This window comes from Eretmochelys imbricata, chromosome 16 (genome assembly GCF_965152235.1).
Source record: "Eretmochelys imbricata isolate rEreImb1 chromosome 16, rEreImb1.hap1, whole genome shotgun sequence".
In the NCBI taxonomy this organism is placed as follows: Eukaryota; Metazoa; Chordata; order Testudines; family Cheloniidae; genus Eretmochelys; species Eretmochelys imbricata.
The window spans coordinates 14352317-14373817 of NC_135587.1; the positions used below are offsets into that span (position 1 = coordinate 14352317).

General features: G+C 47.1%; 2 protein-coding genes across 4 annotated transcripts; one reads left to right on the top strand and one right to left on the bottom strand.

Moving 5' to 3' along the window:
* Positions 1–210: 210 nt before the first annotated feature.
* On the bottom strand, positions 211–11500 carry COQ4 (coenzyme Q4). 3 transcript variants are annotated; one of them, XM_077835960.1, is made up of 7 exons: positions 11410–11500; positions 9671–9841; positions 8817–8913; positions 7000–7102; positions 6398–6527; positions 2937–3030; positions 211–1969 (listed from the first exon to the last, which is right to left on the bottom strand). In XM_077835960.1, exons 1-7 carry the CDS (start codon positions 11426–11428, stop codon positions 1813–1815), a joined length of 771 nt encoding a protein of 256 aa, XP_077692086.1. In that variant the 5' UTR covers positions 11429–11500; the 3' UTR covers positions 211–1812. The 3 variants fall into 3 exon arrangements, with proteins under 3 accessions (XP_077692086.1, XP_077692084.1, XP_077692083.1); XM_077835958.1 differs by lacking the exon at positions 11410–11500 and adding an exon at positions 10782–11036 and having other exon boundaries at positions 8847–8913; XM_077835957.1 differs by lacking the exon at positions 11410–11500 and adding an exon at positions 10782–11034.
* Positions 11501–11605: 105 nt separating this feature from the next.
* TRUB2 (TruB pseudouridine synthase family member 2) lies at positions 11606–21183 on the top strand. Its single transcript, XM_077835890.1, has 8 exons — positions 11606–11743; positions 13543–13674; positions 14160–14234; positions 14901–14962; positions 16251–16332; positions 16973–17045; positions 18177–18313; positions 19840–21183. The coding sequence occupies exons 1-8, from the start codon at positions 11629–11631 to the stop codon at positions 20175–20177; spliced, it is 1014 nt and encodes a 337-aa protein (XP_077692016.1). The 5' UTR covers positions 11606–11628; the 3' UTR covers positions 20178–21183.
* Positions 21184–21501: the final 318 nt, after the last annotated feature.

A 21501-nucleotide genomic window follows, 5' to 3' on the forward strand; every position in this document is an offset into this window, starting at 1 on the left:
CAGAGAGCAGGTAATTCTGCCAGCACAGCCACTATGGAAGATGCACATACAAAGCCTGCTTTGTGTCTGCATTCCACTTGGGGGACATGTTGCACACACACACACTGGTGACCTGTTTCTGGCTGCAGCAAATGTACAAAGAACAGACCCCTCCAAGGGATGAGGTTACATGTCAGATCGTCTGATCTGTATGCTGGGGGGAGACAAATCTGCAAGTGTCACCAGGGATTTTATTCATGAACAAGGACCGTCAGCGTCAAAACGCCACATTAAAATACATCCTGCTTTGGTGCGTCCCAGCCCAGCAACAAGAACTATTCAATCTGGGCTTTGTTATTTGCCTTATAAGTATAGAACCCAACTTAGTTACACCGCACAGAAATCAGTTTATAAACACTGACCCAGCACAAACAGCATGTGGAATCTGAGAGTTCCACTCCCTGTGGGATTCATCACCTCATTCTCACTCACTCTGTTCTGCAGATATACAGCCTCACGGCCCTGGAGTGCACAGAGAGCTAGTTCACTGTTTAAAACAAAGATAAAATCATGTGGAATTAGTGGGGACCGAAATCTTCTCTTCTTGGAGCAGGCAGAGACTGGACAGGGTCGGTAAGTGCTTCCCCCCGGCGAGCCTGTCACTGTGCCTCTATTATAAACTGGAAGGGACACAGTTGGGGACGAGAGGGGAACTCCGGGCCCGTGGCCCATTCAATCCTTGGCCTGTCTGCTGAGACAGTCAGCGAGGGGGATGCCAGTGGTGTACTTTGTTTTAAATTGTATGCAGCAATTGACACACTGTGGCACATGTGCCCTCCCAACTCAGTGGGGTTTGGTTTCGCTGTGACTGAACAAGAGCCTAACTGCTTCCCAGCTGCCAAGGCAGGTATGCGACTGATCGATCGAGCTGTACTAGAGATACGAAATACATTCCTACATCTACCATCAGTGCAAGCCGGTACAACTGGGGGCAGAGCAGAGCACTAGTGCTGATCAGCTGCCACTTTGTCATAGGCAATGAGTCTGTCCAGGCGCTGTTTGGTAAATCAACTGGCTTTAACTGGGGTAGAATGATCCCCGAGGGCAGTGCTACTCAAAGTGGTGGTCTGCGGACCGGTGCCGGTCTGCGAGCCATCGGCGGTCAGTCTGCGCGCATATTGGGAAAAAAAATTGCCAGTCCCCCACCCACCAGATAGCTTGAGAAGCGCTGCCCTTGGGAATTAAGTCTCACAGCTCCCCAGTGGGGTAGGTATTCAGCTAGGGAAAGTTATAGCAATCAGAAGCCAAAAGTTACTAGATAGGTCCAGAGCTACTTTCACCCAGCTCTGCTTCCCCTTTTCCCCACTCTAGTATTACAGAATAACTGAATGCAGACCATGGGGCCCTACCATGGGGTCTTGTGAAGAAACGCAGCGCATGGATACTCCATGGCCCAGCCTCTATTGGGATCTAGCTGGCACACTGCATGGTGGAACTTAGCTCCATGGGCCATATCTTTACGCTGAGGACTAAGACAGCCACAGGGTTCAAATTCACCTTTGGTGTGAGAAAGTGCAAATTCACTGACATCAGCAGAGCTGCAGCGGCTTACAACAGCAATGAATCTGGCCCTAGGTGCAGCCCTTATATTCTTGGCAACCCAGCATCTCATTTGGGCAGACTGATGCCCTCCACTGCTGTAGGAGAATTCCCAGAAGGAGTCTCGAACCTGCAAAGGGTTTAGTCATTGCTCCTCATGCATGGTGCCCAGTGAGGCTCCACCCCGTCGGTGTGAAGCCCAGTATGCCCCCCGACCCCCACAGACTTTCACACTCAAACAGCAGGGGGACGTAAGATTCCAATCTCCTCCCTCAGAGACTCCACTGTCTGCTCCCAGCGGTTCTCGTAGTAGAAATTCAGGACACAGCTGGCATTGCGGCCACTCTGAACAGCCCAGGGAATGAGCTCCATGGTCAGGATCTGCAGCTTCCTGCAATAAAGGTATGGAAATGGTTTTACTTTCTTCCCTGGGAACACAATCCAATAGCCAAACACATTACTGTACACAGCAGCACACAAGACTACTATAAACTCTATCTGAGGGCCTTAAAGCACTTTAGCAGCATTAATTGACCCCCACCATGAGCAGGTCAAGCTCATTCTCCCCACTTAATTTATGAAGCAGTTATGGTCCAGAGAGGGGAAGTGTCTAACCCACGATCACACACTGAGTCAGTGACAGATCCAGAACAAGACCCACATCTCCCGACTGTCTCACGCTTGAACCACAAAACGATGCTGCTTCCCAGAAGCCAGTATGTGGGGTGCCTAGAGACAGCCCCAGGAAGAATCCCCAGGCCTCTGGGCTGAGTGGTGCCACTCATTGCTGTGATCCATTTTCTGAGTACATAATAATGTAATAACACTTCCATAGCACAGAGACTGGCAAATCTTGTTATCCCATTTTACAGTGGGGGAGATGGACAGCCAGAGAAGAGAAGTGCTAAGGACGCACTGCGAAGTCAGAGGTGGACATGGGAATAGATCCCACGAGGCCTGACTCGTAGTCTTTTGCTTTAACTACTAGATAAAACGGTGCTTTCTGTTGCATGAAGACATTTCACTGGGTAGTGTTGGTAGGAACAGTAGTTCCAGACTGGAGGCCCTATTAGGATTCATGGCATAAATCAGACTTAGACAAGCAGGTTAATTCCCTTTAGGGATGTTGGACAGGTGCCATGAGACCTTTAATATTCTTGGGTGGGATAATCTCCTTCCACACCAAGCCCTCTTTGCCTATAAATATCTACGGAACATGAGTCCCCTCTGTCATGTCCACCTGCTACCATTTTATCTGGGATCTTGAAGACACACGTTATGGGAAAGAAAACCTCTCATTAATCAGACTTTTAAACTAGGCATAGGGTCTACAGAAGCCTGCAGGCTGATCAACCTACCGGGCATTGAGACGAACTGGGCCAAACACCGCTCCCAGAATGCACATGGGCAGGCCAGTCTGAATGGCTTCGAACCACTTCACCACAACCTCCCCTGGAAGAAAGCCAGAGAAGACCCAGGAGAATGAGAGCTCCCTATCTAGACGCGTGTCAAAAACAAAGTAATTGAGTCATTTTATTTTTCACCCTCTTCTTCCTGGTGAATTTTTTCCTCAGCTGCCTGTCTGGGCCACCATTCAGAGTGTACTAAGATTGTATGCGTTTCCTCTGGGCTCTAGAAATAATCAGACCCTAGCTTCCCAGGTAGGGTGACCAGATGTCCGATATTATCGACTCTGTCTTATATAGGCAATTATACTACCCCTCCCCCCACCATGTGTCCCAATTTTTCACACTTGCTATTTGGACACCCTATTTCTAGCTAAGGAGGGGCCTCCTCCTATTGGCATTTGGTGACGGCATGGAGAACCACTGTCAACAGCTCAGTGCGCCGCTCTGGATACGATGCAGGAATGGCTGGGTTTGGCTCTGTGACACCTGTGGAGATGCTCTACAATAATTTATGAATATTGTGTGTTGACCTGGTTATGGGGTTGGTTATCGTACGAATAGATTGCTTTAGTTTAATGGGATGGAATGCTGGGAAACACAAACGGGAAGGAAAAAGAACGGCACCAAAGTAAGCAACTTTCCAGCACTGGAGGGTTGTTAAGGGACAGTGGGTGAGGCTGTCTAGGGGGCTACCGGAGGGGGGTGGTAAGCCATTAGGTAAGAGGAGGTGTATGCAGACTGTCGGTTTACAATCCTTTTTCTTTAAATGCTTTGGTCCTATTGTTAAATAAACAATCCTCTGATTTAGAAGGCCATCTGATCACTCTATTCACCATTGGTCACAGACTCCCACACAGGTGTCTGATCCCTGTCAGACCTGCTCAACAAGAATGGTTGTTCCACAAGGTGCTGTAGCCCAGAGCCTGATTGGGAGAATTGCAGATTTCCACCCTGGGACAGGTAAAGGCATGAGGCTGACACCTGCGGGGTACCCTTAGAGCAGTGGTTCTCATCCTATTTACAGTTGTATGTCACCTGGGCCGCAGGTTGAGAACCACAGTGCCCCCCCAAACCCCGACCCAGATCCCTATGCCCAACGCCTCCCGCCCAGAGACCCCTCCACAGAGTGGGGCCAGGAGTGGGGCCAGGGCTGGGTGACAGGGACACTGGACCCCCAACCAGCGAGCTGACAGCCCCGACCCTGGAACCCTGGATCCCGTGGGGCCAGGCGGGGAGCCCCAACCCAAGATCCCGCTAGGCCAACCGGGCAATAGCTCTGACCCAGACCCCGCTGCACAGCTGGGCCACAGCTGTGTGCTAATTGGGCCGCATGCATCCCGCAGGCTGAGAACCACTGCCTTAGAGAGACCAGAAAGGGGACAGGGGTGCGGCTGGCCCTGTAACTGTAACATGCACAATGGATCAGATTCTCAACTGGAGTCAACAGGTTTGAGAATCTGGCTCTCTGTTTTCACTCTGACAGTTTGTGTATAGTCAGTTTTGCTGTTTTCCTTGTATAATCCGGTAGAAGCTGATCCAAAGCCCATTAGAATCAATAGAAAGGCTGCTACTGACTTCAGTGGATACTGGATCAAGTCCTTAGTTAAACTGACTTGTTTGTGAGGATCTTGCACCCAGGCTATGGGAAAAGGGAAGGAAAACTTGACTGTAAAAGGACAAAAACTGATCAGGGAACTCAGGGGCTTGAAATCACTATTCCAAGTGGCCCTCTAATTTACACTGTAAACCCAGGGTAGTAAGTATCTGGCCTGCTCGATGTTTTTCTGCTGCCCACTTGGCATATTTAGATTCTCCAGAATCTAAGATTTCTTTCCTTTTTTTTGGTAAAGCATGTTCCTATGTGAAGAAAGCCTTCAAAATGTGACCGGAGTGCAACCACTGCTCTGTTCTAATGCCCCAGTCCATGGCCCATAATTAGACTACACCATCTGGCCCTCTCCACAGAATGAGCATGACACTGCTGATGCAAATATCCTTGCTCTTTTCAGACAATGCTGCAAATGGGAGTTTTGCTCTTGACTTCAACGGGAGCAGAATCAGGACCCTAAGCTCTCAAGCCAACTTAACTTATTCTGAGGCACTGCAGAAGGATGAGAGCATGCCAGGCCATGCGCTGGTGTGAGACAGACGCACCCGTTGAAGGTAATCAAATAAATAAGCACCCATACTGCAGACCTAACATTCAGATCTTATACAACAGTTAAAAAGTTCAACCTAAAAACGAAGGCTCTGATTTTCAAAGGTGTCTAAGGGAGTTAGCTGCCGAAATCACATCATCATAGGTATTACTGTATTGCTGTCAGGCTGTTCAGGAACACTGAGCTACTTGCACAGGTTTGTTATTGTAGGATTGCTCGTGATCCCTGAGCTGCTGGCATTCAAGCATATCAGAATATTAATAATACCTAGCTCTTTTATAGCACTTTTCATCGGTAGATCTCAAAGCACTTTGCAAAGGCGGTTACAATCACTATCCCCATTAAACAGATGGGGAAACTGAGACACAGAGCAGTGAAGTGACTTGCCCAAGGTCACTCAGAAGGTTGGTGGCAGAGCCAGGAACAGACCCCAGGTCTCCTGAATCCCAATCCAGTGCTCTATTTAACAGCAAGATTCGCAGCTTGGTAATCTCCATAATGTGACAAAAATAGATGGGGCTGGAAGGGTGGAGTAGGTCAAATGTCAAGCCTCTCAGCAGGCACCATGCCGTCTTAAAATAAACATCCAAACACTGGGAAGCCCAGGCTCCTGCAGGGTCCTAAAGGCTTGTTCAGCTAACGGCAGGTCAGCAATTTCAGCCTGCCACTTGCTATTAAGTTTATTCAGAAGACTAGACAGAGCTGATCTGCGGATAAGAGCTCAACTAAAAGAACTTTTCTCCTCCCATTCCCTTCTCGTGAATCCAGCCCACAATTGCTCAAAGCTCATTTTGGCTTACGAAACTGTCCACTCATGCAGTCGTTTTCCCTGCACTGCAGGTTTCATCATCGGCCCTTCAGGGCAATGCCCACCCAACCTCTTCCTATTCAGCAATGCCAGTGACTCAGTGAGCATCTCTCTCATGTAGGTGAAGGGTGATTGTTCCTGGAGGCTGAGGTTCTCTTTTTACCCACAGAGCAGATGGAATGCTGACAGCAGCAAAGCAAACGTGCCCCACGCCCTGCCCCATCAGTGGCCTCCAGCCCCAACCTGAAGGAGTTCAGCCTCCATGGCTCATTCAGTCCTTGGCCTCTCTGATAAGGCAGCCGACAAGGTGGCCACGCTGCAGGGACAGGTTTTGTGATGTGGACATCTGGCCACTGGCAGCCTAGCTGAGACCTCCCCAATTCATTTCACACAGCTGCATGCTAGACGGTAATGACTCTCGGTCGCACCCAGTCTGGACTCACCAAGCATGTTGGTGGGCATGCCGAGGAGAGTATGCATCAGGTCATGGACTTCACGGTACCGCTGGATCACATAGGCCAGCTCCTCATCATCAACAAACTTGACCGGCATCCTGGTGTCCGGAGAAACCCTCTGCAAAATCAGAGCATCCCAGGTTCAGCCCCTGCTACCTGCCAGGAATTCATGTTTCACAATGATTCTTTAATAATAATAACCCTAGCTCTTACATAGCACTGTTCATCAGGAGATCTTAAGGCATTTTGCAAAGGAGGTCAGAATCATTATCTCCATTTTATAGAAAGGGAAACTGAGGCACAGAGCAGTGAAGTGACTTGTCCCAGATCACCCAGCAGGCCACTGGCAGAGCCAGGAACAGAACCCAGGTGTCCTGAGTCCAAGTCTAGTACTCTATCCACTAGGCCCATTTAATTTCACTGGAGGCTCTCTTTAGGCTCCCCTGTCTGCTTTCTCCCTGTACTCCCGGATGGCTCAGACCCCCCTCTGGAGCCCATTCATGCTCTTCTCACCAGACAGATCAGCTAACGCCATCCACAGCTCCCAAACGCCCTGCTGCCTCCCAAGGGCTGCTAGGTCTGATACTCACATTACTGTCCAAAAACCGGACATATTCTCGGCCAAACGTTCCATCCGACAGACCCCGGAGCCCAGTCACGTCCAGGGTGGAGAGCCGGATCCGAGGCCGCTCTCTGCAAATAAAAAACAGAGTGGCTGAGTCAACCCACGAAACACAGCAACTCCCAAGGGAAGCTGAGAAAACCAGGGCCAGCTGCCCAGACAGCTGTATTGCTGGAATTCACATCCCTGGCACGAGGGTTTTGCTGATGCCTTTCCCCATTGGCTCTTAAAGTCGGGCACAAACACTTTCTTGCCTATTATTTCACACCAATGGGAATCAGGGCACAGAGAACTTAACGGGGACATAGCAGCAGTAAAGCTGTTATCTCACATTTCTGCAGCACCACTCATCTCTGAGGATGCCAAATTCTCTATGCACAGCACCTCTGAAATGCAGCCACCTCTAAGGCAACAGAGACAGGTACATAGCACCGTGCACACCAGTGGAGGCAGGGAGGAGTAAATTTCACCAAAGGGCTTCACAGCAAAAGTACCATGGCTTCACGAAGCAAGCAGCACTTCAGTGGAGGGAAAAGTCTGTCCCAAAGGCAGACTGAATGCCCCCTCCTGCGGAGCTGTTGGTGCTTCAATAGCTTCAGGACCTATCACAGAGCACAGCTGGGAACAAGACCCACAGACAGAAGGCACCTTTTTCCGGGATGTTTCTGATTTTCAGTAAAGAAATTTAACGGAGGAGCCAATTCAAAGCACTGAAAGGCCAATAACATACTACCTTTGGTTCCGGGCTGAAACTCCCCATGTACACAGGCTAGACCTAGGCACTCTTAAGTCCTCCAGATAAGGATTAAGGGGGATTTAAGTTGTGCCTTGGACTTACCCTGCCTGTGCATCTGACGATTCTGTTTCTCTTGGTTGACACTAAGCTGCACTTCCTGTCTCATGCACTATTATTATGTAGTATTTCATTGCAGTAGCACCCTGAGGCCCCATCAGGGTCAGAGCTGCAACGTATCAGGCGCGCTACAAACACAGAGCAAAAGGCAGCTTCTGTCCCGAAGAATTTACAGTGTCATTAAGACAATACATGAGAAGTAGGTGTAACGAGCAAACAGAAGATACAGAAAAAGGAGGACAAAGGAAACAGTAAGAAGAATGTGCACTTGCACAGACCCCATACCAGCTGGCAGTTTCCTGTAGGGATCACAGCAGAAGTGTGTCTTAAGGAGGGATCAGAAGGACAGGATTAGTGTCTTTCCAAACCAGCATGGGGAAGGGGTTTCGAGTGTAGGAAGTGGCATGGAACAAAGTGAACAGGTTGTTGTGGGAGAAGCGGACAAACCGGTGATGGAGGCTGCAGTCGTTGGCGGGCTGATGCAATGAGATCCAGCAGCAGGCACACGAGGCGGAAGTTGCCATCGCCCTCATGAACTGCTGTGGGGGGAGCTCACATACACACAGTTTCCCACATCTTGAAAGAGCACATTCACCAGTAACAGCAGCAGCAAGGCTGAAACCGAAGAGGAAGTGGGCAGGCCTGCACACCTGAAGGAGGAGCGTGCCTAAGTAGGTTTACTGCTGTTCTTGGACTTGCCAAAAAGACCATTCTAAACATCAGCAGGGGAGCAGAAAATCTCTTGGGAATTAAACAATAATCCTCCTGTCCCTGTAAGTACAATGATTCCAGAGGCCTCCCCGTGTAGACATGAGCCTGCACTACGTGCCCAGAAGCGTACGGTATAGATACAATTGCTCCAGCCAGAGAGCTGCCTCATTAAGCTTGTCTCCTTCCCTGCCACAGGCCATGCAAGATGGACAATAACGCACTGTAGGATCTGATAACCTTCAGGGTCGTGCCTCATTTTATCCCTCAGGCTCCGCAGGGCCGAAGAGCCAGTTGTCTCACCAAGGACTGCCACCATATCTGAAAAAAAAGGGGGGGAAAAAGAGAGAATGGATGGGAAACTGATTGACAATAAAAGAGCAACAGACAAACAGCGGTTCTGGTTAAGAATGAAAATCCCGAGGACACAAAATAGGGCTAATACATTTTAGGTACTTATGTGGCCTTCAACATTGCAATATCTGAGCACCTCCAAGTCATTAATGCACTTCTGTATGGTAGAGAAGACCTATTATCCCCATTTCACACATGGAGAACTGAGGCATAGAGAGACTACGTGACTTGCTAGGGTCACTCAGGAAGTCTGTGGTGAAGCACCCTAACCACTAGACCATCCTCCAACCTCTGGGGTTTAAATTGCCATGCAACTAGTCACAAGTGCTGCACAGAGAGGGTTCTGAAGATCAGGAGTGAGGTGTGGTGGCAGAGCTATGTATGGGGCCTGGGACTGGAACAACAGGGAGTATTGCAGATTGGGAGCGAGGTTAGCAGAACGGGGAGGTTTGGAATAATAAGGAATGAGATGCTTTAGCAGAGATGTACAGGAGAATGTCTCTCACTACTGTCTGCATTAACAGCTTCTCTACGTGCCAGCCTCAATCTCTCAGTTTCTTAAATATAAATTCTTTCCCACAATGCAGAGATGAGGAAATAAAAGAATTAAAATCCCCAGGGAAACTCCCAACAGAACACAGATCTGGCTCCTAGGTGGGAGAGAAATACAGTCTGTATGAATGCAGAGACCACAGCTGGACAAAAGCTGCAAGATTCAGCTTACCATGCCGGTAGGGGTTGTAGAGAGCCATAAATGCTGAGCCAGCAGACAGCAGTGCTTTCTGCAGAGGGCTGGTGGGGATGTGCCCTGGGTACAGCTGGTAATACCTCTCTTCATCCACATGCTCCTCTGGAGTCACTGTCAGGTCAGTGTGGGGCAGTTGATACCCCCTACCTGCAAAACATAGCCACACCAGGGCAGTGAGTTAACCAGAAAATACAGCTCAATTCAAAGACTCAGACAGTGTGTATCTGCCAATTTGGCTTCCTTTGTCCTTTTCCTGACACAGTCTGTACGCAAGGCCCGTTGGTGATCAGAGGTAACTACATGTCACTGGTTTCAGAGTAGCAGCCGTGTTAGTCTGTATTCGCAAAAAGAAAAGGAGGACTTGTGGCACCTTAGAGACATGTCACTAGTGTCTATAGTATCACCATAGCCCATGCGTTGCAACTATGCTCCATTATAAGCCCATACGCTTGGGTGTTCTAGCCAAGTGGGAGCTGTGGCTAGGACCTCTCTGGCTTGAACCACAAAGCTAATGCATGGTCCCTGTTACTGTTTGCATAACCAGGAATACACTTAATATAAGAACAAAAAACAAGACACAGCAACAAAAACAGAAAGACAGAATACCAGAGGTGCAGTGGCAGAGTTTGGGGCAGGTGGGACAAAGTAGCATAGCAAAGGATGTTGCCGGGATTGCTGTGCCTTTGCAAAACCGGGAGAACTAGGAAGCAGAAGACACCGCCAATCAGGCGACAGGTGCACTGCTGGGGAGCAGCACTGGCGCAACAGGGGGTGCTGTAATTCAGGACTCAGGGACATCGGCAGAGTAGGTGGGGTGCAGACAGGCCTGCAATGGTAAGGGGGAGGAAGGGGGGGGCTGCACACCAGGTCTGAGGTGCACTGGCAGAGCTGGGAGGGGGCCCAGGACTGGGATAGCAGGGGGCGCATCAGGTCGGGGACGCTGCCAGCGCCTCATTTCCCATGAGCCCTAAAACGGAGCCGGATTCGCTTCTCCGTCCCACCGACACGGAGTCTCGCCGGCCGCCCGCCCCGCGTCCCGGACCCACCAGCCCCGCATGCGGCCCCCCGGCTCGGCGCAGCCACTCGCCTGCGGAGGCCGGCGAACCTAGGGCGAGGTGCCGCAGGCCGCGCAGCGAGCCCGGAGCCCGCCGCAGCCAGCCCCCCATGCGCGCCCGGCCCAGCGCAGCCAGCGCATCGGCAGCACCCGCTCAGCGGCGACTAGGCCAGAACTCGGCCCCCCCGCGCCGCAGCCCCGGTGCATCATGGGCCGGGGCGGGATCCAGCCCCGTTGCTAGCCGGCGGGTCCCTCGCCGGGCCCGGGCGGCGCAGCAAGTCCCACCGGCTGCCCCGGGGCGGGACAGGGCCGCCGAGCGGCGGAGGCCGGGGCTGGCGAGACGGGGAGCGCCGGGGGCCGGCCGCTCAGCGGCTGGCCATGGGGCAGGGGCAGGCTGCTGATGAAATCCGGGCGCGGGTGGCGTCCCTCGCCAGGTCTCCTGCCGGGGCAGGGCTGAGGGGAGTGGGCCGGGGTGAGGCTTCTTCCCCCCGCCATCCTGCCACCGGAGGCGGGGACCCTGGCGATCCCCGCCTGTGCCATCCCGCAGCAGGAGGGGGTCGGGGGAATACGGGGCTCCCCAAGGAGCAGACCCCCCCCCCCGGGCCCGAGTCGTCACTTCTGTAGCTGCTGCCCAAAGCGTGGTCCTGGCCTGAGATCTCACCTGCTAATGCGTGGCACATCTTGGCTACTGTCCCCAGCGAGGATCAGAGCAGCCTCCCCTTCCCGAGATCTCCCCGGAACGGGGGCGCCTCCTAGCGCTTGCTCCCGGGGGGGAGCGCTTTCATCAACGCACCCAGTTGGCGGAAGCGCATGGCGGGGCCCACGGGGGAGCGGAGTAGTTGATGAACCCGTACGGCGGCGATTTCCTGCCGCCATAGGTATGGCCGCCCGCAGGGTAGCTAGGACCGGGCTAAACGGGCTCTTCGCTGTGTACAAACCCCCCGGGGTGGCTTCGATTAGGGTGCGGGACATCGTGGAGACCCTGCTCCTGAAAGGTGAGGCCAGGTCCTTTATCCATACGCTGGAGTCCCTCCTCCCCACCCCCCCTGGGGACTCCCCCCCACACACACACACTCCGTGGGGATGGGGGGCGATAGGGAGGGATTTCCGCCCAAGTGGAGGGAGGGTGAGGGAGGAGACTTCCAACCTGCCCCTCAGAAGATTTAGGGCAGTGGTTCTCACCGGGGTGTGCCGAGGTCTTCGGGTGGGTACATCAACTCATCTAGATATTTGCCTAGTTTTACAACAAGCTACATTAAAAAGCACCAGCGAAGTCAGCACAAACTACGTTTCATACAGACAATAACCTGTTTCTATTGCTCAGTATACTGTACACTGAAATGGAGGTGCCATATTTATATTCCAATTGATTCATTTTATAATCCTATGGTAAAAATGAAGAAGCAAGCAATTTTTCAGTAATAGTGTGGCTGTGACACTGGCATTTTTATGTCTGCTTTTGAAACTTGGGGGGTATGCAAGACAAATCAGACTCCTGAAAGGGGTACAGTAGTCTGGAAAGGTTCAGACCCATGGATTTTGGGGATTCTGAGACAGCCAAGTGCCCCCACTGTTTTCCTTCATCTCCAAACTCCCTTCCCACCAACGTGCTGCAACCGCAATTCAGAGACATTGGCACTTGAAGAAGCATGTTGGGTCAACAAAGGAGCCAAACGGGAGAGCATAAAGTTCCTAACATTATCTGATGCAGCATCCCTAGCAGCATTACTAGTTGCAGGATGGATGTGCATTTGGAGAGGGGCTACCTCTGTCAATTGACAATGCCCTCCTCTCTACACCTTTAGGCAACTTGGCCTGGTGTTAATGGTTCAGGCCATGGTGAGCTTGTGCTAGTGCATATAATCCTGGCCTTTCTAAAAGCCTGAGAGAACCCTTCGGACCTACTTATGCTGGTTTGCTGCCAGGAATGGTTGTGATGACCAACGTTCAGAAGACCTAGTCCAAGCCTTGCATGAGTTCATTTGACAACTGAGTCCTCATCATAGAGAGGATAAAGCAAAGGGCACATCTTGTAGTTTGGTAAAATGATGAAGACCAGTCATTGTATGACACACATGCAGGCTAAGACAAGTGTTGTTAGAGAAAGCCATTGTAGAGGCCAATCTCCATCTCAGACCTAGCAGCTGTTAGGCTGGCAATCCCTTAAGACTTTTTGTTTAAAATGAGGTATCCCTCTTCCTTGCTGAAGATGATATACCTATGTCTACTCATCAACGCGGTATCTGCATTGCAGCCACCAGGAGGACTTAGATTCCTTTCAAACGCAAAAGAGATGGTCTCTTGTCCCATTCACCTCCCTTCAGGGACTGTGAAGATGCTGCTTACTAAAATGGAACTCATACTTGGCTTTGAAGGACTCTAACCATGAGCCAAAGACACTTGACCTTGTCTGCACACACAAGTGGTGCCACTTTAATTATATGGTAATATTCGTTCCCCTACGGGAAGGGGAATAAGTTGTACCGGTATAATGCACCTTTATACTGGTATAATTGCATCCACACAAGACGTTGTAATGGTAACTATTTCTGTTTAAAAAAAAAAAAAATCACATTCCTAACCAAAATAGTGATACTATTACTGAGTCTGTGTCTGTAGACCAGGCTTTGAAGAGAAACTATGTATGTTTATCACTCCCTTCGCTGTATTTTCTTTTCAGACTGTGCCCCATTGTTTTCCAGGAAGACCATCAGTGGGGGTCTTAACTGGACTTATTTGCAAGATAAGACACTTTAAAAATATCAACAGGGGCTTTCTTTACCATTTGCTGTAGAACTGAACTCTCTGGAACAGCCAGCTGTGCAGCAGCAAGTACGTTTCCTGCCCACTACTATAGAAGGAAATGCTGGGAAAGAGCTGACCCTCGCTGTTACCCAGTTGCCTGTCCTGGCTGCCCACCCACTAGGTAAGAGGCTGGAGAAGAATCTTGATTTCTGTGGAAAAGCTGGTGTATACCATTACTATCATTTCTAGATTTGGACTTGCCCAGTGAGAGAAAACAGTCAGAGTAAAAGAGGAATAAGAATTGTTAATTCCCTTAGATTTCAGCAGCTAATGATTATCTGTTAGCTGGTAATCACTGCATTCAAAGGGGATAATCACAGTGCAACCTGCTTGTAGTGAAGAAAAGAGTGAGAATCCATAGGAGAGATTGAGGACTTCCATTCTATTTTAGGCAGTGATTGTTTAGAAGTGGTTTCATTATGTGCATGTTGTTTCATAAGATTTTTAACGCCTTGGAATCAGCAAGATTAAATTGCATTGGGACCACATATACTGCCTGTTACCATCATACTGTTGTTCAGAAAAGCTTGGTATATTTCTTTCTTTATAGTGAAATTAAATTTTGTGCATGCCACAAACCATACACTATATTTCTTTCTCTTGTAGTTAGAGGACCAGAGCTCACTCACTTGAAAATCGGAGCAGGTCACCGTCTGGATACAAAGTCATCTGGAGTGTTTGGTATGTTTTGTTTTGGAAAAAGATAAGAATATAGCTTCATCATGAAAATTACTTGGTACAGGATAGAGGGGGTATTAACAGACGATAGGCTCACAAAACACTGTGCTCGCTACTAGCAGCATCTGAGGATTTTGTAGGGCAGGGGCAAAGGTAGAAATGGTAAGTTGCAGTAGAAACACACAAATCAGATACGATTGTTCTGAGTGGGTCCTGAATCATAAGCCAGGGAGACAAGAATAACTAGTTATTCTGAGAGGCAGTATGGTCCAGTGGAAAGCACTGAATTGGGAGACTTGGCTCTGTCATGTGTGAACCTGACTGCTCAAGTGTCTCTGTTTCCCTATCTGTAAAATGGGGATAATGATACTGCCCTTCTTTTGTAAGGTGCTTTGGGATCTACAGATGAAAAGCACAAGATGACACCAGCACTTAGCTCTTTTTAGTTCTGGCTTTAGAGGCAGTCAGAGGTTTGGGTGTGTGGTGGCAACTCTCAGCAACAAAGAGAGAGGCAGAAACAGTTAAACTATAAATTCTGGGTACATAGATATTGCTTTTTCTGTGTCTGAACAGTGCCAGGGGAGACTGTGGTGCTATATAAAAATGTTTATGCCCAAATAGCTTTTTATGTGACTGATTAATGGCCTCCTGTTGTTTTTTGTATTTCAGTGCTTGGAGTGGGCCATGGGAACAAGCTGCTCACTGATATGTACAACGCCCATCTTACTAGGGTATGCACTGGCATTGAACCCTGTTTGGGGACTTCTGTGTGTAACACCCATTCTCACTAGAAATCAAGGTCCCATTAGAAATTACATCAAGAAAGAAGAGGCAAATGTGGCCTACTCTTATTAAATCATATGAGAAGTAATAACACACACAACTGTGAACCGGGACAAATCACTGAGATTAAGCAATATTAAGTATTCCTTTGGGAGAGGAGGGAAACCATATGAATGGCCTGGGAATTGGTAATGGGATGTGGAGCTTTTTACCTGTAGGTCATCTGTCTGAATCTTGCCTGGGCAGGACCAAGCAAAAGTCATTGCTATCTGGAGGCTTCTGTAAAACAAACTGGGTCTCTGTCTATTTCTAGTGGGGAGGGAGGTATCCACACTACACAAACCACATTTGTCCTGTTTGTTGGCAGTCCTGGCAGAGAAGTCAAAGGTAGAATGAGCTCTGGAAATGACACCCCCCCCCCCCAGTGTGTGTGGGGTGCACTCTGCCTCATTCCCATTTGTGTGTTTATCCAGCTGTTGTACCATTTTATAGGCCTAGATTGAGAGATGTCTAGGGCAGATCTCTAGGACTGTTCTACTCATTTGTACAGTGCTTAGTACAATGGGGCTCTGATCCCTGATTGGAGCCTCTAGGCACCAGAGCTGTATAAGTATTAATGATAATCTTTATCGACATTGCAATGAAATCATCATTCTAGTGGTTTGAGCCTGCAGATTGTAAACAAATGGGAGTCATAAAAGTGTGTTCATATGAGACCATATGAGCTTTAAGAAAGCTGTAACCATTCCAAATCAGAAACTAGTTCAAGAGCCTATGAGGAGCCTGGGGAGGTTGAACTTCTCTCACAAAGCATAATGCCTGCTTCTGTATTGAGGCAGCTGCCAGCAGGAGTGGTTGGCATGCTACTTTTGAAAAAAGAAGAGGAGTACTTGTGGCACCTTAGAGACTAACCAATTTATTTGAGCATGAGCTTTCATGCTTAAATAAATTGGTTAGTCTCTAAGGTGCCACAAGTACTCCTTTTCTTTTTGCGAATACAGACTAACACGGCTGTTACTCTGAAATGCTACATTTGAGTATCAAACAAATCACCAATGATCCCAAAGCCATTAGCAGGTCATATGAGATAAGAGGCACCACTCACTGTGCAGAGATTGCAGCTTTCCTTTAGAGAAACTTTCCTGTCCTGTGATGCCCCGTAGTTGCTGCATAGCAGGATATTGCTTTGCTGCTGTTTGCAAACTGCTCCATAAATTGCACTTTTCCATTTTGAAGGCTTATACTGTTCGTGGACTGTTTGGCAAAGCCACAGATGACTTCTCAGACACAGGCAAGCTAATAGAGAAGACCACATTTGGTAAGAGTAATGGTCGATGTGTAAACAAAGATTTCTAATTAGAAAGTAAAGTGTTACACCTGTCCAGATTGAGCAACATTTAGCGCACCTTTAAGAGCTCTCTAATCTTGGTTTATGAGGATTCTCCCATGCAGTCTCACAACAGTAAACATGTTACCCTGCCTGTAATATGCTAAATACAGCCACAATATGTAGCTCACTGATATAAAGTCCTGATCATACCTATTCCTAAAGTTAGGTGTACCCCATCTCCTTGTACCTTAGGAGACATATTATCCTCACCCACAAGGGAGTGATCCGAGATTTTCGTAAAGGTTCTGAGGTTACACAAAGTCTTGAAATATCTCATGAGATTAATTGTGGTCTCCATCATGAAACCAATGCAAACTCTATTCCCTTTGCCCCAGGGATTGCTTCGCTTTAAGAACTGGTATGGTATATACGTAGATTGGGTCAGTTTCCTGTGCTGTTGTATTCTGTTACACTAAAGCCATCTTTCATGGGTTTCCCACCAGCCCATTTAGATATGACAACTTGGCCAGGAGATGGCAACATCTTGATTTCAGACTAAGACTCTTTGCAGGTGCTGGGTGTATCAAGGAAGATTTATGTCCCTCTTTTGCCTTCTCAACATTTACAGATCATGTCACGAGGGACAAGCTGGAGCGGATTCTTGCTGTCATTCAGGGAACCAATCATAAAGCTCTGCTGATGTATGTATCGAGTCAGAAATCCTGAATGACCTCCATGCTGCTATTTGCTAATCATTGGAACCCATGAGATTAGTCTGTTGCTTGCTGTAATGAATTATAAAGGTTTGAGCCTCAGAGAGGAAAATTAGCTACTTTGTCTGTGGGAGTCGAGCTCTAATGAGGCTACCTTTGGCTTCTGAACTCCCATGTTACTTTAGGACCTACACATGACACCTTGGTAAAATGAAAGTTCTTCTGCTGAGTATGATAGTGTGCCTTTCCTCCCAGTTGTACCACCTTATTGACAGCACCTATGTTTGTAGCATTTATAGGACAATGAGTGCATCAGACACAGTTATAGGATTAAAAAGTGTGTGTCGGGGAGATTAACTTAGAAACTACAGAGACTGAACAAATCTTTAGTTTGAAGTGTGAATGTTGCATCTGTTTTATAACAAAACAGAGGGTCTTTGAACATGTGCTTCCAGTGCAACATGGTGGCCAATGGGGCTAATGTGATCCCTGGATGCATAAACAGGGGACTCCCAAGTAGGAGTAAAGAGGTTATTTTACTGCTGTATTTGGCAGTGGTGTGACAGCTACTGGAATACTGTGTCCAGTTCTGGTGTCCACATTTCAAGAAGGATGTCGAAAAATTGGAGTGGGTTCAGAGAAGAGCCATGAGAATGATTAAAGGATTAAAAAAGTTGCATTATAGTGGTAGACTCAAGGAGCTCAATCTATTTAGCTTAACAAAGAGAAGGATAAGGGGTAATTTGATTACAGTGTATAAGTACCTACGTGGGAAACATTTAATAAGGGGCTCTTCAGTCTAGCAGAGAAAAGTATAATGCTGGCTGAAAATTGAAGCTAGATAAATTGAGACTAAATAAGGTGTACCTTTTTAATAGTGTAATTAACTATTGGAACAATTTACCAAGTGTCATGGTGGGTTCTCCATCACTGACTATTGTTAAATCAAGATTAGATGTTTTTCTAAAAGATATGCTTTAGGAATTATTTTGGGGAAGTTTTATGACCTATTTTATGCAGGAAGTCAGACTAGATTTGTCATGACAGTCCCTTCTGCTTCAGAATCTATGAATTCATTGGGATGGAAGTGCAAATTCACTGCTCTGTTCCTTTCTCCAGGTACTCTAACATTGACCTGAAAACTCAAGAGGCCTACGAGCTGGCTATTGAAGGTTTAATTCGCCCGATGGAAAAAACCCCTCCATTAATCACAGCAATTCGATGCCTCCAATTTGCACCTCCAGAATTCCAACTAGGTAGGGTGTAACTAGAGCTGGAGTTTGGGAGTATGTTGGAAGTATGTATGAAGATAGTAGCAAAAGTCACGATCATCTAGCTGTTATGTGCTCTGTGTGAAATGAGTTTGTGAGCTCAATCCAGTTCCTAGTGGACAGGTGACAGCCTCAGCAAACACCCAGAGATTAAATTTGCCATAGAGATGGATGGACCCTCTAGATTAAGATTGAGCAGCATGGGGAAATTTGTGCAATTATCTGCCTGGTAGGAACATAACTACTATACTTGATCAGACTAATCGTCCACCTAGTCCAGTATTCTGTTTCTGATAGTGCTTCAAAGGACAGTTAAATTCCCTAGCAGGTAGCTATGGACTAATTTGCCCGTAGGGCACAATTCTTCTTGTGCAGTGTCTTCCAAATTTTTGACAGCCGAGCCCTCCTTCAGGAAAACAAACCAATCTCACCCCCTTTATTCTGGTCATGTGTTTTTCAAGGCCTACTCTTACTCCCACTTTAGGGGGATACAGAAGATGTATACATTGACTAGTCATTTGATGCAGCCTCCCCCCCCCGCTTAAGGAAGCAATGAGTTAGTGGTCAGTTTATGCCCTGAATCTTGAGAATTTATAATCCCCATTAAACTATTTTTTATCCTAGATAATGTAACTGAACATAAATTCCTTTTTCAAATCCTACTGAACTTCTGGCCTCAGTGATATCTTGTGGACAAGAATTCTACAGGTGATCTGTGAATAAAGGATGCCAGTCTCCATGGCTGTTAATCTGTCACCTCTGTGATTCAAATTCAGGATTGAAAGACAACTTCTGCATTCTAATCCTGGCACTAATATGGACTTCTGTGGTATGGTGGAAGTCATATACCCTTGCTGCTTCATTTTCCCACAGCTAGTGTGAGGATGATAATTTTCTTACCTGTCTCACAGGAATATTGCAAGGATTATTTCCATACACCTTGATTCTGCAATTGACTTTGTGCAGGCAGATCCTTGTGCCCATATAGAGCCCCACTGAAGTTAATAGAGCTCAACACAAGCCCAGGGGTCCATGCACATAGCCATTTACAGGATTGGGGCTTTAGTTTGAAGACAAAGCATCTATTAAACATTGTTAAAAGTATTTAATCTGTACAGATATTAAGAATTTGGGACCCTAAACAGTCTGTTTATAAAAGCTTTGTAGTTCACCTTTAATAGCCTTTCTGGTCCTCATGAATTATTCTGACAAACTCAGATACAGCTAAACTGACCTTTGCCTACCCAAATATCTAACTCTTATTATATGACCTTGTATTTGAAACTTGTTTTATAAAACTGACTTTTTTGAAGGCTTGGGACATCATGCAAGACCTCTATATAATCATGATTATACAGTCATGTACTTAAAAAAAACAGAGCATCTTTCCTGTTGAACTAACTCTTCTTTATGTACTTTAATCCCAGTAACTGGTGTTTGAATTTACAGGTACGGTGTCTTGTTGCATATATTAGCTGGTCCTTCTAATGCAGTCTTTCTGCCTCCTCCAGAAATCCAGTGTTTGCATGAGACCCAGCAGTACCTCCGAAAAATAGTTCACGAGATTGGCTTGGAGCTGAAATCAACTGCTGTGTGCACCCAGGTCCGGCGGACACGGGATGGCTTTTTCACTCTAGACAACGCTCTCCTGCGAATGTATTGGAACCTGCAGAATATCCGGAATTCAATTCAAGACTCTAAGATCAAAGTGAAACTGGAGCTTCAGAGAAACTTGGGCCACCAAGCTAGGAGTGGTAAAAGACACACCGATATGAATCAGGTTGCAGCGAGTGAACTGCACAGTACAGAGGGAATGTCTGCAAGCGATCTGACTCATAAAATGAGATAACCACATGCTGACTGAAAAGTGGAGAGTAATAGGAAGGGAAAATGGTGGTTGCAGTCCACAACTAGCCGTTCCTTGGGGTGGTCCTTGATTTAGCAAGGGTTGCTTATGTTTTCATTCAGGCAAGGCATTTCTCCATTGATAGGCAGAATAATTTTTGTAAAAAACTGTTGACATCTGAGATGAGCGTACATTTCCTTGCAAAGCCAAAACTGCTACTGACTTCAGTGGGAATGTCAAGTTTGGTGAAGGATGTAAGAGTGGGCCCTTAAATTAGTTTAGAAGTGGGAATACAACCAGTGTGTTGCAGGCTTTACTACTTTTATTCTCTTTATGCGCCTTGTGACAGAGTATGACCTAAGTGGTTCTTTTCCCCATTAACTAATTTTTTTATTATGACACTTTCTATAGATCAGCCCCATTTTCAAATACATGAAAGGGGTAAAGATTAATTGTTCAAACCAAGAAAGGGTTCTGCTTAGGGGAAACTGCAATGTAAGCAACTAAGACTAAAGTGGTGAGGTAATACTATTTCTCATGCAGGGTAACTAATATCTGGAGCAGGTTAGTCAGAAAGCCAGTTAAAACAAGAGGAGGGAGAGGTAGGCTTATAATAGAGGACTGGAGTAGGATGTAAAAACAAGAAGTTAGAATGGGGTGAATTTAAAATCCTAGGTAATATATTTTATGGGGAAAGATGCTGTTATTTGATACTCAAACTTAAGTCAACAGGGCCAAAAGCCCCTGCATTTTGTTTGCATGCATCTGTAGTCATCCGTGATGTATTTTTTCCTGCAGCAAAATTATACGTTACCTTCAAAGAGAAACAGTAAGGAAGTACAGCTTTAGAATTCACTGAGATTCCATTAGTGCTCATTTAAAGCTACAAATCATTATTTTACATAAACGATGACAGTTACATTAGCAATCAGCTAATATATTTCTAAAATGTATAGGGCTCAAAGTGTGATGCCAAGATGTACTAAAGGATTGCAATCTAAGATTTTGATGGAGTGCCACTCATTAATATCTAGGTTATGCTTTGCAGTGAGAACTCTCCTCTCATGTGAGGGGAGGGCTCAAAATTAGGGGTAACACCCCTCATTTTAGAATCTAAAAATATTTTAAATATAAAAGTGATGTTGCACTGGTTATTACCATAGTGAAGATTACCTTCTCCCCCACGCTTCATTAGAAATATCTTGCAGACAAATGTGTATTTTATTGACTGAGCTTGCTAGGCCTTCCAAACAAAAGTGCCCGCCCATTGAGTGTATGTGCGGTGATACCTTTAGAACACTACATCTGACTAATTGCAAAATTTCCA